This window comes from Crocuta crocuta, unplaced genomic scaffold (genome assembly GCF_008692635.1).
Source record: "Crocuta crocuta isolate KB4526 unplaced genomic scaffold, BGI_CrCroc_1.0 scaffold70, whole genome shotgun sequence".
In the NCBI taxonomy this organism is placed as follows: Eukaryota; Metazoa; Chordata; class Mammalia; order Carnivora; family Hyaenidae; genus Crocuta; species Crocuta crocuta.
In genome coordinates, this window is record NW_027528417.1 from 487,118 (window position 1) to 505,541 (window position 18,424).

Sequence of the window (18,424 nt, forward strand, 5' to 3'; positions counted from 1 at the left end):
TCCTACTTTCTGGGAAGGGACTCTTCTGAATTTCCAGACACCCAAGCAGGAGTTCTCTCCATGCAAAAAAGGTGCCCTTTGAAAAAGCCTGGATTGAGGAGGCTCTCAATAAATGATGGCGAAAATCCATTTAAACTGGGCTTCTATCATTTTGAAGAGACCAATTTCTCTGATGCCTGTGGAACTGCCAGTTTCTTCCTGATGCCTTCCCTAAGCGGGGATTAGTGACTACCTCATGACACTGGGTAAGGAGACAGGGCAGAGAGAAGATGGGGGGAAAGGCTTTAAAGAATTTGGGAAATATGCTGTTGATTCTCTGTAGCCGCAGGAGAGGAGCGCCATCTTGTGCTTCGGTTGGACATTAGCTGCAGAAGAGAACTTGACTCCAGGTGGGCGCCCAGTTGTCATCCGAGGCGTCGCCCTGGGCGCCTGGGCCGCTCAGTACCTTAAGTGTCTGACTCTTGATTTTGGCTCCGGTCATGATCTCGCCGTTCATGGGTTCGAGCCTCACATCAGGCTCTGCGCTGACAGCGTGGAGCCTGCTTGGATGCTCTCCCTCCCTCTTCCTCTGCCCCTCCCCTGCTCTCTCTCTCTCTCTCAAAATAAATAAATAAACTTTAAAAAAAGAACAACCAAGAGTTTCCCAAACAAATGCACTCACCCACCGCACCGCCACCGCTTTGCAGACTCAGCAGATTGGGCCTCATGGCCGCGGACCGGGAGGTGCTCTGCTGTGGCCGCTGCTGCCCCCGCCCCTCCCCCCAGCCCTTCTCCATGCCCGCCTGTGACTCCGAGATCCAGATGCTGTCACACTTTAATATGCCCAGAGCTAGACCGCCTCAGAGGCCGAGCAGGTCCCCACAAGCCCGACAGCTGGGAGAGTGAAAACCACAGACCACAGTTAGATACCCCCAGGCCAGGGTCCCGAGCTAGACCTAGAGGAGGCCCCGGGGGCCCTCGGGGTGCTGACCTCCCCGAGAATGTGACACAGGACAGGCCTCCCAGGACCAAGAGTAATCAGTTCTAACTATGATGTATTGCCGCTGACCTTTAAAAAATCTTTAGTATTTAAAGAAATGTTCACACTTAAGTTGGTGACACTACAGAGCGCTGTGCGAACATTCTTAGGGGCAACGTGGGACCGTTTACAGAATAAGCCAGAGACGGCAAGCAGGGTCCCTCGGGGCAGTTCCGAGCTGGAAGCTTTGGACAAGCCTGTCGCCCCCGGGGAGGGTGGCTCCCGCGCCCGCCTGAGCCTCCTGCCCCCCCGGGCTGTGCGTTGAGAGGCGGCAGTGTGGGCGTCATTACAGGAGACGCCTGAGATGTAAAGCAGGGTGGCTCCTCTGTCTCACGCACCCGTGGGAATGACCCAGAGCCTGCGTCCGGCCATTGCTGAGACATTTGCCTTCCTTGTGAACCCACCTCGTGGCGCACCTGCCACTCTTCAGGGACATTAGTCGGGCAGCACTGGGGGGCAGCAGGCTTGCCCGTTTGTGGCCGCCGGTATCCCCAGCACAGCGCCCCCCACCCCCCCCGCAGGGCAAGCAGTAAAGTGTGAGCGAGGTAAAGAATGGGCGAGTGCACAAGCGAAGGAATCCGCGCTCGCGCACAGGAGTCCATCCTGCCTTCCACCCGAGCAGGATGCGGCCGGAAGGCCCCTTCTTCCCGTTCTTGCCTGAAGTCCTGTCTGCCCAGGTGGAGGCTGGAGGCCTCGGGGTGGGCAGGGAGCCTCGGAAGCACACTTACGCTGTCCACCCTGGTGCTGGCATCCTCACGGCCCTCTCCCCACACCTCCGCCCCACGAACCACACGCGTCCCGTGAGTTTCCTCTGGGCCACAAGTTCTTAAGTAAGTGAAATAAAAGCACTGAAATCAAATGAAGGTCATGGTGACTGAGCCTTCCCAGGACTTCCAGGAAAGCTCTCCACGTTAACGCTAAGTCAAAACATAGTCTGAAACACATCACTCTGTGAGGGAAAAGCTTTCTGCTCCCCAAATCGGGCCGGGGTTCTCCTCTGCGGAGGTCATCAGCGTGCTTCGGAACGCTGTTTGAGTGTAACCAGGGAGGAAGGAGCTCCTCCTCTTATGTACTTGAAGTATGAAGACTCCTGGTTGCAAACAAGAGGAGCCCGATTCAACAAGGTATAAAAGCTCACGTAATAGACAAGGCCAGGGCTTGACCTTGGGCTTGAGTAGATCCAAGTGTTCAAAGTACAGCAGCAAGATCCTGTCCCTTTCCACCTGCAGATCTGCTTTTGTCCAGAAAACCACAGCTCCACCCCCCCAGTGGGGGCGGGATGGCCCCCCAGTCCCAGGCTTCCATTCCGCAGGGAGCCGGCCGGGCAGGAAGGCAGCTCCTCCTGCTAAGAGCAGCAGTAAAAACCTCCATCTTGACCTTGGTTGGCCGGTCTGTGTCACGTGGCCACCCACCTGCTGATCAGGGCGGCGGGGTGGAGCTAACTTTTCCAGAACAACTTAGCCTCCATCCGAAATGTCCTTTGGTCCCAGGAGTGAGGGGCTCAGTAACAACTACCCCCGGCAGCACCGCTGTGGACCCTCAGCCACAGAACCCATCCACCAGCAGGCCCTCCCTGGTGGTCAGCGGCCCAGCGAGCAGGGCCCTGCCCCCGGTATGTGGCCTGGAGGACATTTCTAGAGTCCCGTTTCCTTTGTGCTTTTAAAGCTAACAAACAAATCGTAAGCCCAGACATTATGGTTTCCAAGGACAAAGTCTTCCGTATTTTTTTCTTTTCTGCTGTATTATCTTATATTCTGAAAATAGCTTTATGGGTTTTTGATTAAAATGACAGATGCTAAAAAAAATGAGTTATTCTTTGTAGCAAATTAAAGTGCTGCAGGAAAATACACTGAAGGGAGCCAGTCTCTCTTCCCTTTGCTTGCCCGTGGCTGCACATCTGCATGGGTGAGCTCCCAGTGGCTGCACATCTGCATGGGTGAGCTCCCAGTGACTACACATCCGCATGGGTGAGCTCCCGTTTTGACTCCCTGCTCAGGCACTTTGCTCCTTTGGACAAGGCGGCCCATCTTACTACAACCTGACTTAACCGTCTTTCCCAATGAGTCTCACGCTTGTGAAGCTGTTGTAAGAAATCACTGCACCCTTACACTGTGCCCGGCAATGCCTTGCTTCTGTTCTGTCATTTAATCCGCAAACTGTCTTGTGAGGTGGGTACTGCCATCCTTCTCTTAGGGATGAAAACCTGAGGCTGCCAGACAGCAGTTTGCTCAGAGCCGCACAGGTAGCAAACTCCCGGGCCGGTCTCAATGGGCCTCAGCGTGCGTGGTCTCAGCTGCCCGTGCTGTGCGCTAGGGTTCTCGGAAAGCTTTCAGCGCAGTGCCCAAGACCGAGCAAGCACTCACATAACTGTGTCCATTTGTGCTAACGGTAATGATACGGGTGATATAAAGCAGTTTGAAGTAAAAGCATGTACATTTGGGATATGCTATTGCATAGCTGCCTTTTTCCCTCAGTGAAGACGAGCCCTTCAATGCCATCTTGTGGATCAGGCCAGACTGGGGGACGTGATGCCCGCCTTCCATCCTGTGCTGCCCTTGGGGTCCACAGGCGGGCTTTGCCATGAGCAGTCAGCCACTCCTTTGGGCCTTTCTTTTCGATGTGAGGCCACTCTGAGAATTTTAGAAGCTCACACCCAGGTGAGGAGCAAGCTTCCAGGTACAAACTTTATGAAAAGATTGATGTCATTGAGCCCAGTGATTCTGCTTCTAGAATCCACCGTCGTGGCTGTGCGGAGCCATTTAGCTGCCAACATATGTGTCATAGAATTGTTTTTGATACAAAACAAAATCAGAAGAAATTCAGTGTCCGGAGATAGGAGATCAGCTACGTAAAGCAGGCTGCATCCAAACCATGGAGAACTTTGGGCTGCGAAAGATGCTGTGGGGGAAGACTATTGAAGGACATTAAACTCAATCAGGAATAGCAGGTGAAAAAAATAGGTTAAATAGTGTATGTCCATCACTCGTGGAATTTTATTGAGTCTCCACTGTGTGCACACAGTGGGTCTAGGCACTTGGAGTACAGGAGTGGAAAAAAACCTGTGTGCCATGAGCTTACTGCGTTCTGCTGGAGAAAGAAAGGAGCTGGTGGCCGGGCTCTGTGGCTGATGGCCCACGGCGGTACTTGGGGGGGAGGTTGTTAGTACTGCGCCCCTCATTCCTTGGACCAGTGGACATTTCTTGTCCTTGAAAGCCTTGAAAGTCTTGTCTTTTAGAGGGTCTGGATCTTCATGAAGATGTACGTAGGTTGCTGTATTTTGTTAGGTATTTAATTTATTCTGCTTGGCCCCTGGTAGACTCTTTTAACCTAAAAACTTTGCCTTTCTTAGCGTGGACCTGTTTTCGTCTGTTATGTGTCTGATTTTTTTTTCTTTCCTCTTCTCCCTTCCTGGAATCCTGTTCGATGCTGAGCCCCCTGAATTGATCCACACCCCCCTTTCTCCGATGAGTCCTATCTTATTGACTTCTTGTTCTGCATTCTGGAAAATTGCACCAATTATATGTTCTGGGTCCAAGAAACCATAATTGTCTGATTACTTCCTTTTCACGCTACGTAGTCTTGCACGGATGGGATACAGTGTCTTTGCAAATCACTGTTACTCATTGGAATTGTTGAAGTTATTTCCACGACCCTAGATTGCCTTCATTCCCCTTTTTAAAAGTTCTCTCTTAGTTTATCTTGGTCCTTCTTTCCTGTGCCATTGGATTGTTCCAAATTTCTGGAGCTCCCTGGCTGTCTATTCATATGTTTTCACAAAGTACTTAGCCGATTAACAAAGATGACTAAGACAGATAGGTGAGTATTCCCAGGAGACCTGTCCTTTGAAAACGGGGTGGGTGTGCCGACTGACAATTCCAAGTTTGTTCTCCAGGCCTGTCTTCAGGTACATGAAGAGGATCTGGTGGGCGCAGGAGGCGGGCTCCCCTGAAGCTGCACAAGGAAGCTTTCACTGCGCGTGTAACCCGTGTATTCAAGTCCTAGTCTTCTTCAAGTAGATTGTCCAATTTTGTTAGAGGACCGTTTTCCGGTTTGGGCCTCAGGACAAAGCATCCTTGCCCAGGTGTCCACTGGATTAGGAATTGGGATGGAGAGCCATTAGACCAGCTTTCTGGATTCTGTCTCACAGCAAGTGCTGCTCTTGGCACCAGCCAGCTCCAGGTTGGAGCTCTCGGTCCGGGAGGCCCGGACCCTGCGCCTGCCTGGAGGACAGGGCTCCCTCTTACCTTCATGCCGCCCTCCACTTCCCATTGTCCAGAGTACGCCAGACTCTCCGGTGTCTTGTTCTCACCCCCATTCTGCGTGTGTGTACGCTTGTCCCTTTGGGTATCTTCTCATGCTTCACCAGCATCTGGGGAGGAAGAGTAGATGCTGATGTGCTTATTCATCCATTGAATTAGAGGCCTTGTATTCGTTTCGCTTTTCTGAATTCTCTAAAGTGAATATGCGTTATGACATTCGTAATAAAAGTAACAATGAAAGCTGTTCTTAACATAGAAAGGATTTAGAAATATGTCATGAAGCCAGAAAGAGAAGCATCTTGAGGGCATCTGGGGGGCTCAGGCAGTTAAGCATTTGGCTCTTGGTTTTGTCTCAGGTCATGATCTCACGGTTCGTGGGTTCGAGCCCCGCGTCAGGCTCTGTGCTGACAGCTCAGAGCCTGGAGCTGCTTCGGATTCTGTGTCTCCCTCTCTCTCTGCCCCTCCCCTGCTCAAGCTTTGTGTCTCTCTCAAATATAAATAAACATTTAAAAAAATTTAATGTTTCTATTTATTGCTGAGAGACAGAGAGAGTCTCTGCTTTCCCTGCGTGCCCCCAGCTGAATGCACAGGTGGCTGCCGAATCTTGTCTGTCTCGTGCTGCATTAGAGGTGCCGTCAGAGCGGCAAGAATATTGCATACAAGCCTGCCGGTAAGCAGGCGCGTCAGCCAGGCCTTACAGGGGCAGGCATTTATCCACTTGCTGTTTGGATGGGCTCAGGTGCCTGCTTCCTCTGCTGGTCCTTCCTCGGCCACTTGTGCATCTCCAGACAATTGTTTATTGGTTTGAAGAGAGACACCTTTGCTTTAATAACAGCCAAGGTGTGGAGGAGGGGAGGAAACGAGCAAAGCGAAGGGCTCACAGAGACCGCCGGACACACGTGCTTCTGTGCCTGGTAACCGTGTGTGTGCCAGCCCCAGAGGCCCTGGACTCGGTCACCGTGGCTGGAATCAGGCTGTGGCTTCACTGCCAGCCTCTGGGCTGAGTGCTCGCGGCCGCCGTGGGGGGGATGGCGCTGTGGCTGCAGCTCCGCGGGCCACCCCCATCACTGCCGCCGTCCGAATCAGTGTCACTGCTGCGGGCTGGCCTGTGTCCTCATCGCCAGAGCCAGCTTTGCATCCTCTGAATCCGCATCACTGCTGAAGATCTCTTCGTGCGGGTGGCCTAGACCTCATCCTGGCTGCTGCCACTCTCGTCACTCGCCTGGTCCCTGTCACTTTTCCCTGGCTCACCTGTCTGGGATTGGCCGGGCATTGGCTGAGGTGACGGGTCGTTGGGGCCAGGTGTCCCTGGGCACCCGAAGGCCAGCGTGGGCTTGCTCACGTGGTGACGGGGTGCAAGACTTCCAGGCACAGTGAGGGAGGGAGCCGGAAGGCTCAAGATTTGCACAGAGTCACGGCCGCCCGTCCCCGCGGCCCAGGCAAGTCACACACACGCCAGCCCGGATTCGAGGAGCAGAGAAAGAAGTGCCACACCTCGACGTACGATGGCTGCTTCTGCCATCCACCGTTTTAATCATTCCAGGTCTTGATTCTAATTCTGTTTTCTAATTCTGTGTTTTCCTCAGGCTTCTGAGGACCCAGTCTCTGGAATGGTTCTACAATAATGTGAAGAGTCGCTTCAAACGCTTTGGCAGCGCCAAGGTCTTGAAGAACCTGTACAGGAAACACCGGCTGGAGAGCGGGGCGTGCTTCGAGATTCTAGGTACGCACTGCGCTGGGAGCCTGTGCGGGGCTGGGGGATAGATGGAGGCCTGGCCGAGGCCCCGGACACTGGCCACACTCAGCTGGGACCCAGGAAGCTGCTTCCCTCTCTGGCTCCAACGGGGAGGAGAAGAAGGAGGCTAAATACCAAAGACTCTGTAAAGTTTGAGTCACCCGGTCCCAGCATGCCCGCTGGGCTGTCGGGTGTGTTAAGAAGACCAAAGTATCGGGGCACCTGGGGGGCTCAGCCAGTTAAGTGTCTAACTCTTGATTGCCGCTCGGGTCATGATCTCGCCGTGTGTGAGTTCGAGCCCCGAGTCGGGCTCTGCGCTGAAAGCCTGGAGCCTGCTTGGGATTTTCTCTCTCCTTCTCTTTCTGCCCCTCTCCCCTCTTGAAATAATACATAACTGAACATTGAAAACAAGAAGATCAAAGTATTTCTGCGTACCATGGACGTTTTAATTCTAGACGCCTAGAAATCAGAGATTCTTGATCACTGGAAAGTCATCTTTGTTCCACCACATAGACCAGGTCTGCTCTCTGAGGGTGTGCCCTCCACTCCCCCGACCTCCTGCTCCCAAATTCTACTCATACCAGGCCCAGAACTTGATGTGTTAGGAGAGAGGGCAAAGGATGGGCTTCTCTCCCAGGCAGCCTGAAGGGTGAATTCTTCCTTTGCCGTTTTTATACAGTTAAGACAACTAATGTAATTAGAGTGAGAAATTATCTTCTTTAGTTCTATTAGACCAGCCAGTAGAAAGAAATCGTTGTCGGAATTTGAACAACGTGTCCTCCAAAAAAGGCTGGTGGGTTTTGTTTTGTTTTTCTATCTAAAGGCAGATTTTTTCCCAGCACTTTGCTAACACAGGTAAATGCTTTTTATCCACGAGAAAGAGGGAAGGAAAAGAGATTTTGTCCGTCTCATCCTGGAGTGTTTTTCACCGTCATTATTTTACATTGTTGTATTTTCAATAAAGTCTGTAGCCGCATCTTATCTAAAAATATGCCAGCCACTGAGACAAGGGAGGAAGTAGAATGGGGACATTAAACACAGAGAATCATTAGGGCCTTTTGTGTGGTTGTTAGACACCATCTTTCAAAGCGTTCAGGAAGCCTCAGCTCAGAGAGCAGTGCTGCAGGTTTCCACAGATTATTTTTATCTCGCCTTTGCTGGTTTTTCTAAAAACCTTTTCTCCAGGAATGGAGGACGAAAAAGAAATAAAGCCTAAGAGGAATCCTGTTAACAGTCGTTTTTCAACCCAAAGAGCCAGCTCAAGAAGTTTCCAGAATATTACTGTGCATCCCATCCTTTCTTTCCTCTCGCATACACCCCTGGGTCTTCTTTGGGTACGTCTATACGAGTCCCCAAATCCAGGCCTCCACTGCCTAACGGAAGGCGAGGGGAAAACAGACATGAGGAGAACCCGCAGATCAGAGCACAACTCTGACCTCTGGCCCTCTCGGCCTCAGGCCCTGCGGCTGGCTCAGGCGGACATGAGCCCCAAGGCGGGTTAGCTCAGAGCTTTGAAATGTTCACGTGTCACTTTTGGAGGAACACCACCCACCGGGGTCGCTGTCTGTAATGCAGATCCGGGTTCTGGGTCCTCCACTTCCTTCATGCAGGGCTCAGCACAGCACTTAGCATTTGGCATTCAGGGCTCTACAAGCCACTCCCCCGCCCAGCAGTGCAGAGCGACAGCCTTGTCACCTCCGTGTCCCCACAGTGTGGCTCAAGCCCCGTCATGTCTTCAGTGTGGCACCCGTTAAATCTTAAAAGCATTCTGTGGGTACCAACCCCTCACCGAAGCATTCGGATCAGCTGCTTTCATGTGATTCAGATTGTCGTTTGGACTAAGGTTCCTGTTTAATAAACGTGAAGGCGGGTGGACAGGAAACAGTTTGTGAGCTCACATCCAAACCTGTGAAGCCGTGATCACAAAACAATGGGATTTAATCTACACACCGCCTAGAAACTCACTTAGACCCCACGTGTGGCTAACCTCCAGTGCACACGTGGCCTTCCGCTGTGTCAATGACCAGAGAGCCCTTACAGGGAGCCCCCCCCATCACCCAGCACCCTTGCTTTGTGGTTACCTGCTTTCTTCCACCCCCACCACACTCAATCCAGAATCCTCTAGGGGGCTTTGAGAAAGTGCCCAGGGTCATCCTGCGCGCTCAGCCACCTACTTCCGAATCTGTGGGGGTGAGCCCCAGATGGACATCTCTAAAGCTCCATGGGGTATTTTAAGGCACAGCCCAGATGGAGAACCCCAGTGAGCACTGGACTGTAACTTGTGTAATATGAAGATGGGTCCATCTTATTTAGAATCTGCTGCGCAAATTACTCATGGCAGCCAGGGTGCACTTGGATGCACAAATCCGACCAGGTCACCCCCGTGGAAACTTTGCTGGCTATTTACACGGCTGTTCGAATAAAGACCCAAACATGATAGGTCGCCATGTCCTGTGTGGTCTGGGTCCCCAAGCCCAGCCACACTGCCTCGTTTCAGTCCTCGGGTGCACCCGCTGCCCCCACCTCCTGTCCCTGTGGCAGGCTGTTTGCCCGTCTCCCCACCCCCCCTCTGGCTGGTTACTCGCTGTCCCTGCTAGACACTTTCACCGTATGAAGCACCCGTCAGGGCACTTAACAGATCTATAATTTTACACTGATTTATATAACCCTCTGATTGATGAAATCTTTCCCACTAGACTGTCCAGTTGATCAGGGCAGCAGGGATTTCTGGCTTTGCTCACCAGTATACCCTTCACACCCAGCCCAGAACCACGTGCCTAGTAGGTGCCGTGGACTCTTGGCTGCATGATGGATGAATGAATTCTGGCTGTCGCCATGCCAAAGTGAAATCTGCACTAAGACCTAGAGCTTAGGCTCTGAAGAGATGACGTATCTTCAACCCTTATATCATAAGTGAGGACACTGAGACCCAGAAAGACAAAGCCACTTCCTCAGGGTCACAGAGCTAGAATAAGTGGACTTCATATATATTATGAAAGCCCGGGCATAAAAACACAAACACTGAGAATGGTATATATGAAAGCCCGGGCATAAAAACACAAACACTGAGAATGGTATATGGTCAGACTGAGTCGCCATGACAGGCTGCCCACTAATGGCTTGTTTCATAAAGATGACCTTCTACTAAACCTGCCTCAACTACCCACAGCACTTACCCTGGAATTCCCACCGGGAGCCCCCCAACAGCCATCCAAGGACGCACAGGGTGTATATTATGCACTGAAGGCCTGTTGCTTAGTTGACATGACATTGCTGGCATTTGCCCCCTTTTGAGCTAAGGCACAGGGACCCATATTCATTTTCTTAGTTCCAACGGTCATTCCACCAGCATCCAATTCAAGACAGTTTTCTTGAGCTGCTCACCGTTAGGTGCTATCTTGGGTAGCAGCGATATAATATACAATGACTTTGAAACAGTCCACCACCCCCATCTTCCGAGATCTCATTTGATGAATCAACACATATCATAAAAATCCCCAACTTGAAAAAGGGCTTAGCCAACTGCTCTTCCCAGCCTGGGTTAAGATTAGCGCTGTGTGTTCGATTCAAAGTAGACCAGAGGAGAGGCAGCGGGCCTTCAGAGACCAGATGCCATTGGGTTGACCTTGGCTCTCTCTGGGCTTGTTTTACGTGGACTCCCTTCTACGGAAGACAATGATGGTAATTAAATCATTAGCTAAAGACAACGGTTTGGGTCAGCGCCATAGACTTCAGCTAAAGACCAAACCCGCAGGACCTCATCACTGTCAGGAGCTCTTGTTATTTCCCATTTTTCTAGTAAGGAAACCAAGTGTCAGAGAAGTTAAGTAACAGACTCAAGGTCACATGGTTAGTAACTTTCAAGTCCAGGAATCAACCTTAGGTCTCTCTGACTTCGATCTATTGTTCTGTTTTTGACTCCACATTGCCTCCAAAGAAGGTACTGGAAGAAAACGAAGGGAGACAGCAATGGTACACCACGAATCAGTGTGAGAAGGCAAAGGGGACTGGTCAAAACCTGCAGCGTGACTGTGGAGCCCAGGGGTTCCCTAAACCGGATTACAAAGCTAACCTCATCGAAGTGGGTAGCAGTGATTTGCCCGGTCTGTGACAGTGTGCGCCCTGGGGGCCTGGGATGATCCTGTTCTCTCTCCTGCTTTCTCCCTCCCTTTAGGAGGAAGCTTTTTTGAGGCCAACCTGGAGAATGAAGGAAGTGTGTCTGGCAGCGATTCAACATTTTATAGACAGTCTGAAGGTAAGTTTGCGTTTCAAGTTTATGGCTAATGGGGAGCTGGAGGAATTGAAACATCTTCAGACCGTGTCAGGGTTTCCCAGTTGCACTGTAACTGCTAGACACGACTACTTGTGTGCCAGTCTCCACGGGCCTTCTTGTCATTGCGATTCGTGTGACTCCGTCATCAAAATGGGCGAGTATATGCAAGGTGCGGCCCAGAGAAGTGTGTGCGCTACCCCTGGATACCTCACTTCACGGGAGTGAGAGCTTCAACACCGTCTTCCGGAGTTGGGATGTCGTAATGATACAGCGTGTAGCTCCTCTTAAAATATCCTTACGGGGGCTCCTGGGTGGCTTCAGAGGCTGCACCTCTAACCCTTGGTTTTGGCTCAGGTCATGATCTCACGGTTCGTGAGCTCGAGCCCCGCGTCAGGCTCTGTGCTGACAGTGCAGAGCCTGCTTGGGATTCTCTCTCTTCCTCTCTCTCTCTGTGCCTCTCTCTCTCTCTCTCTCTCTCTCAAAATAAATATTTAACAATAGTAACAAAATATTCTTCTGAAGAATGTATCATTCACTGATTCATTTCTATTTTTTTATACCAACATAACAGTCCCCTTAGAGCCCAAGTTAAAAGCAAAACAGACTTCTGGTTTCCAATAAAACCTTCTCCGCTGTCTCACCTCCTTCTCTGGAGTGCTGGACCTCGAGAGCCTCCCGAGTCCCCGCTCCTGGCGCCCTACAGCTGCTCTCTGTTCTGGCCTTTGGGGGCCTCCCCAGGAAGGTCCCGTCCTTGACCCTTCTCCACGGGGCACTGCTGCCCACCCCTGCGGCCCCCGTGCACCTCCATCCACTGCCGAGGCTGAAATGCCCGGCACCCATTTCAGCCCGGAGATCGAGACTCGGATTCCCAAAGCTTGACTATTAAGCCGTGTAAGTCCTACGGTGATCTGAACCTCAGCACATCCTAGTCAAGGTCCTCAGCCGCCTAGGCCCACAGAAGAGGTCCCTTTCCCTCCCCACCCCCTCTAGCGCCGGTTCTGTCCTTCTCTTGCTGTTCTGATATTCTGACCTCCGTGGCCTGAGCGCCTCCTGCCCACAATTCCCTGGCGTTAACATTACCTCAGTGACCGCTCATATCCACCAGGGCCCTCCAGAGACGCATAACCAGTAGGGGACACACACACACACACACACACACACACACACATTCATTTTATTTTATTTTAGGGACTTGGCTCACGCAGTCGTGGGGCCTGGCAAGCCTCAGGTCTACGGTTTAGGCCAGCAGCTGGGAAGGCCGTGCTTCAGTCTTGAGCAAGGCTTTCTTCTCTGGGAAATCTCAGTTCTTGCTCTTTAAGGCCTTTGCTCCTAATAGCTTGGATGAGGCCCACCCACATTACCTAAAGGGCAGCCTCCTTCACTTAAAGTTGACCACCGTAGATGTGAACCACATCCACAAAATACCTTCATAACCCCGGTTTGATTAAATACCTGGGTGCAGCAGCCCAGGCCGGCTGACGCATAAAACGAACCATCCATTGTCCACTGGTCTTCGGAGCTTAGGTCAGCCTGCATCTCACTTCTCCTTCGTCTACACCCCCGGCCAGTCCTTCCCCCTGCGGCACCAACCTGAACCTTCACTTTCAGCCGAAATATCTTCGGTGTCCGCCTCACCTCCCTGAAGTCGTGTCTGGATTATCCAGAGCCTCTGGGTCACGGCTCCAGGCGTCACTTGCCAGGGACCTGTGGAAAGGGGTAGTGATCCCCACCACCCAGTAGCCTGGGAACCACACGAGAGCCTGGACTTGGTTTGTCCATCAGGGCATTACTGGGGCCCTCACAGAATGAGCAAGAGCTTACAAGGCACCTCATCTGTGAAAAATGCATTGGTTGGTATCTTGAAGAAAAGACTCGGGCGGTTCAGTGTCCTCCAAGAAGTGCCTGGTGTGATGACCGCCTGCATTTTGTAGCCCATTTGTACAGAGTCACTAGGGAAACTGCACCTCAGTGGGCCCCCTGAGGTGTGCAGAGCCTGGACCCGGGTCACCCCACCTCAGGTGTGTTGTGACTGTCGTCACAGCCAGCTTGCTGTGGACCCGTCAGCCAGCTGGATTGCTTTGAGCTTGACTGGGTTGGCTTGAGAGATTTTATTATGTTTGCCAAATGCCAGTCTGTGTCCACGTTTGTGTCTTTGGGAGCCTAAGAAGCTTGAATTAAATAATTTTTTTAATTGAGGGACTGATTAATGAGTATTTGATGTATTTACACCTGGTCTCACTCTGTGGAGGATTTGAGGCAGCTTTCAGGAGGCCTGCATGTATTAAATAATGCATAAGTAGGAGATTATAAATGGAGACAGGAAGTTGTGATCCAGGCAAAGAAGACATAGGCACACAGCCCTCACAGGCCTGTGTTCTCGTGCCCGATGCGAACCAGCCTTCTACGAGAGGGATAGTTGGAATGCCCACTTTCAAGTAAGAAGAAAATCTAGTTTCTGGGGAAGCAGAGCTCGTCCAAGCACTTAGATCCAAAAAGCATTTTGTTGGAGCACGCAGGTGGTTCAGTCGGTTGAGTGTCCAACTCTTGATTAGGCTCAGGTCATGATCCCAGGGTTGAGGGACCAAGCCCTGTGTTGGGCTCCGTGCTGAATGTGGAGCCTGCTTGAGATTCCCCCCCCCATCTCTCCAAAATAAAAACAAAAGTAAAGAAATTTGCCATCTGCAGGAGTCCTTTGACATGGGGACATTTCCTCCCACCTGTTGCCATTTGCGAAAAATATGCCTGCTAAAACTACGATAGCATTATATTTTAAGTCATGTTAGCTGATATTTGTCTCGCTTGTGAAGTTAAAATCGAGGGCTTTGGAGACAGAGTCTGGATCCCAACCTCATATCTCTTCCCGTCTCACTGAGTCAGCGTGGCCAAGTTACTTGACCTCTCTGTGCCTCGATTCTCGTCTGTCTGATGGAACCCACTCAGTGGATTGTTGTCGAGGTTAACTGAGGCCATGGATGTGACCCGCACCCCGGGGCCAGCCGCTGGTGGAGCTCGGTCAGAGCTGTTAGGGGTAGTATTGGTCTAGAAGGACCGGTATTTCTTTACACGAAGTCCTCCGTGCAGTGATGCGTAAGCCACTCTCTGTCGCGAGCCGTGCTCAGTGTTAGGGCGTAGCAGGGACTGTGCGATCCAGTCGTGCTCTCTGAGAATGACGTGTGGCGGGGCCGTCTCTCTGGCCCATTGGAAGCAAGCCCAGAGCCTCGGATGGACGTCCAGCCCGGGTGGGGAAGGCGGGATCTGGACAGGAGGGGTTTCAGAGGAGGAGCCAAGGCCAAGCCTTGGGACGGCCAGGAACCAGCCGTTACAGAGCAGGGACCACAGGGCGGAAGCCCAAGTTATGGGAGTCGTAACCGGAGAGACAGACTCTCCAACAACTTTTTGTGGCTGGAGCTGAGCGTGAGTGGGAGCCACTGAGGCAGGGAGGGGGCCGGGGCTTGTGGGCCAGGAAGAGCACTGGGGACCTTACCCCTGGCCCCTAAAAGACTTTACCAGAAGCAGTGAAGTGGTACCCTCATTTAACTTGCCTTTCCCTTTCCGAAAGCGGTCTGTGTTCTGTTTTCTAGGACACAGCATGATGGACACGCTGGCTGTCGCCCTGCGGGTGGCTGAAGAGGCCATCGAGGAGGCAATTTCCAAAGCAGAAGCCTATGGGGACAGTCTGGTACGACGCCTTTCTCCTCCCCTCCCTGGGGGGAAGCGTGGGTCAAGGTCCTGTGGCCGCTGGAAGAAAGTACAGGTTGTCAGGAATCCAGCCTCATGGTGTCTGTCCTTGACCAGGGCAGGGTCCACCCTCCCTCTGCCTCTGTGGTCAGAACCCCCAAGAAAGTGGCTGCCAGGTGCCCCGACCCACCCTCAGCGTGCGGCCACCGTCCTCCCTCCCACAGGACAAACAGAACGAGGCGAGTTACCTGCGGGACCACAGGGAGGAGCTGACCGAGGAGCTGGCCACGACCATCCTGCAGAAGGTAGGTGGGCCCTGGCCTCCCGCGCTGCAGCTCACACCCGGCCCAGCCCGGGGCCTCTGGGTCCACTGTGTCCGTGCCTCGCCACGTCCCCTTTTGTGCTCTGGGGGCCCGCGCAGCAGGATCGCACCCCCCGGAAAATGTACGCAGGGGGCTCGAATGTGGCCGCCTTCGTGGATGGAGCTGGTGGTAGGGGCCGGGAACTCGGCTCTGGGCAGGTGACGCACCGACTCCCCGCCCCTGGGCTCCCCCGTGCGCGCACGTGCGCGTGTGCGTGCGAGCCCTCCTCTCACACCCCTCAAATAGTCTCTTGCTGAAGCGAATGTGCAGTCGCCGCCCGCTGCCTCCTTGCCCTAAACTGCCCCTCACGTGGGTGTCCGTTACCGTCGAGAAGCCACCACCCCGAAGCTCTACGACTCTGAGCAGGAGTGTTTCCGCGGGCAGTTCTCTGACACCACCTGGGTGTGATTCCATTCAGTTCGTTTCCTTTCACGTTGGGCCTGACGCTGTCTGCTGACTCAGACCTCACACGCCAGGGCTCGGCCCCTCTAGACTGCCCCCACCTCACATCCCAGTGACGTTCCCGGAATCCCCAGCTTGCTGCCCTTCTCGCCAGCCTGCTGCCGATTCGGGGATTCCCATGGCTGCCCTCAGGCTGGATAATTTTCATAAGATTTTCTCGGCAAAGTGCTCTTCCCATTAGTGGTTTATCATAAGGATGTAGACGAGAAGCCGGATGAAGAGGCTCCTAGGGTAGCAAGGGACCTAGGAGGGGGTGTGCGGACCCCCAGGGCCTCCCTGCCCGCTGCACCCCCAGCCCCACCCAGCGAGTGCAGGCAGGGCCGGGTGCAGGGAGCTCCCGCCCCACCCTGGCGGCGACGGGGCAGCCGAGTCCCGTGGCCACGGTTGGCTTTCCCGGCCGCCAGCCCCCGTGTCTGTAGTCGTCCGGCTCTGAGTCACCTCATTAGCCGAACAGAGACCCTCTGCGGCAGGGACGGGGTCAGAGACCAGACACGTTCCGCTGGCCGCGGCTTCCTCCTTGCTCACGCACCTGCAGGGCCCCGTCTCGCGCTGTGGGTCGGGATCAAGTCCATGCAGCGTGGCCACTCTGGGGCCGAACGACGTGGACGAGGCCCAGGCTCGGCCCTGACCCCCATCGTTACCCGCTCCTCCTCACACGTCAGTGGCCAAAGCACGGCACACGGCCAGCCCACGGCCAAGGCGGGACGAACGTCCCCCCGTCCCGGGAGGGGCGCAGAGCCACATGGCAAAGGGCCACACGCGGGGGGCGGCGAGCAAGGCCATCTTCCCTTTGGTCTCAAAGCCACGTCCCCTGCTCATGCCACGCACAGCCACCCCACCAGACACCCAGCCCTCTCGTCCCACCCACCGCCGGGGTCACCCGCGGACCAGTCTGTCCCCGCGTGTCCAGCATGCGTCGGTGGGGCCCCGGCAGCCGTGCAGGCGGCTGGTACAGGACGCCACCAGTCCCCAGCTGTCCCAGAGCCCAGGGGGCGCCTGGAGACGGGGGTACGCCTCGCTCAGGCCCTCGAGTGCCCTGGGCGCGGCAGCTCACCGCTCTCCCGGGCTCTGGCGCCCGCTCTGCCTGGTGCACGGACACACGGACACAGCCTCCTCGCTGCCCCCTGCCCCCGAGAGGCTGGGAGCCCAGCCACCTCCGTGCAAGGGACCATCACCTCCAAATGGCTGGGCCCCACAGAGCAAGCAGGACCCAGGCGCGGGAGCCTTCCCTGGTGGCCTTGGGACCTGCCCCTTCACAGGCCCTGCCAAACCCGGGTGTGAGGCCAGAGACTCCGGCTTTGGGATGCAGCGCCAGGATGCACGGCCGGAACTGCTGACCTAACCTGTCTGAGCCAGGTTCCCCATCCGTAAACCGGGAAGAGTTGTAGAACACAGCTCTTAGTTATTCCGATGATCAGATGAGATAGAGTGTACACAGCGCCTCACAGCCTGGCAAGTGCTGGCGCTTAATAAATAGAAGCTGTTAGTGCCGTAAAAGGGTCATGTGTAAACTGTGAGGTGCTGTGGACCGTGTAGGCCCATACCTGTGGTGTTTTACCCTAAGGCAGAGCTGACACAGGTTGGTGTTCTGTTGAAAGGAAGCTCTTACGCGGCTAAAAAAGCCCCAGAGGCGACCCCAGTTACTCCACGTAGCACCCGAAGGCCCGCAGGTAACCCGGCCCTTTGTCACCCACTCCGTCCCCAGATCGTAAGAAGACAGAAGAGCAAAGGCGAGCAGCAAGTGGGAGAAGAGCCAGAGTGGCTGCGGCCCCAGAGCTGCGCGGTGGAGGCTGCGGACGGGGGCCCCGCGGCCCCCCCGGAAGGCGCCCGGGCTCCCAACAGCCTGTGGGTGAGTCCCAGGACCCCCGTGCCGGCGTCCTGCACCCACGGCCGTGCGCCGCGTTCCTGAAGGGGAGACGGGGAGAGAGAGCGCGCGCGTGTGTGCACATGCATGTGTGTAGGTGTGTGTGCGTGTGCACGTGCGCGTGTGTACATGTACACGCACGTGTGTGCATGTGTAGGTGTGCGTGCGCACCTGCGTGTGTGTACACGTGCGTGCACGTGTGTTCGTGTGTGCACATGCATGTGTAGGTGTGTGCACGTGTGCGGGCATGTGTGCGCACGTGTGCATGTGCGCGCATGCATGTGTGTAGTGCCCATGTGTGCACGTTCGTGTGTGTGCACGTGCATGCACGTGCGTGTGCGCGCGTGCATGTGTGTACACGTGTGCGTGCGTGTGCGTGCGTGTGCGTGCGTGCGGGCCAGGAGGGACAGGGGGTGGTCAGCGTGCTCGTTCCGACAAGAGTCGAGCGGTCCCGCGCGCAGAGCGGCTGAAGGGGGCCACGCGCACCCGGACGGCCTCCGCCCCTTGCCTTCCTGGACGCAGATGTGAGGAGAACTGCCCCCGGGTGGCCGCAGCCGCGTCCGGACACGGAGGGAAGTCGGGGGGGGCGGGGCGCCGCCCTTCTGTGTGTCCCCTTGGAGCCAGGCCGAGGGCCGGATGACGAGGCGGCCTTCGGGCGGCGCAGGGGTCTGGGCCCCAGCGGAGGCCACGGGGCGGCCGGGAAGGGCGGAGGCTGCGGCGGCGGTGCCAGGCCTTCCGGGTGGAGAGTCCGGGTGGAGACGGTTCTAGAAGCG

General features: G+C 54.6%; 1 protein-coding gene across 1 annotated transcript in view; it reads left to right on the top strand.

Annotated features, from left to right (window-relative positions):
• MYRIP (myosin VIIA and Rab interacting protein) overlaps positions 1 to 18,424 on the top strand; it is a 263,471-nt gene that overhangs the window by 167,285 nt on the left and 77,762 nt on the right. Inside the window, exons 3-7 of the mRNA XM_077754495.1 lie at positions 6,864 to 7,000; positions 11,187 to 11,267; positions 14,867 to 14,964; positions 15,188 to 15,268; positions 17,493 to 17,636. Of these exons, the coding sequence (XP_077610621.1) occupies positions 6,864 to 7,000; positions 11,187 to 11,267; positions 14,867 to 14,964; positions 15,188 to 15,268; positions 17,493 to 17,636 (541 nt within the window). The remainder of the gene's footprint in view (positions 1 to 6,863; positions 7,001 to 11,186; positions 11,268 to 14,866; positions 14,965 to 15,187; positions 15,269 to 17,492; positions 17,637 to 18,424) is intronic.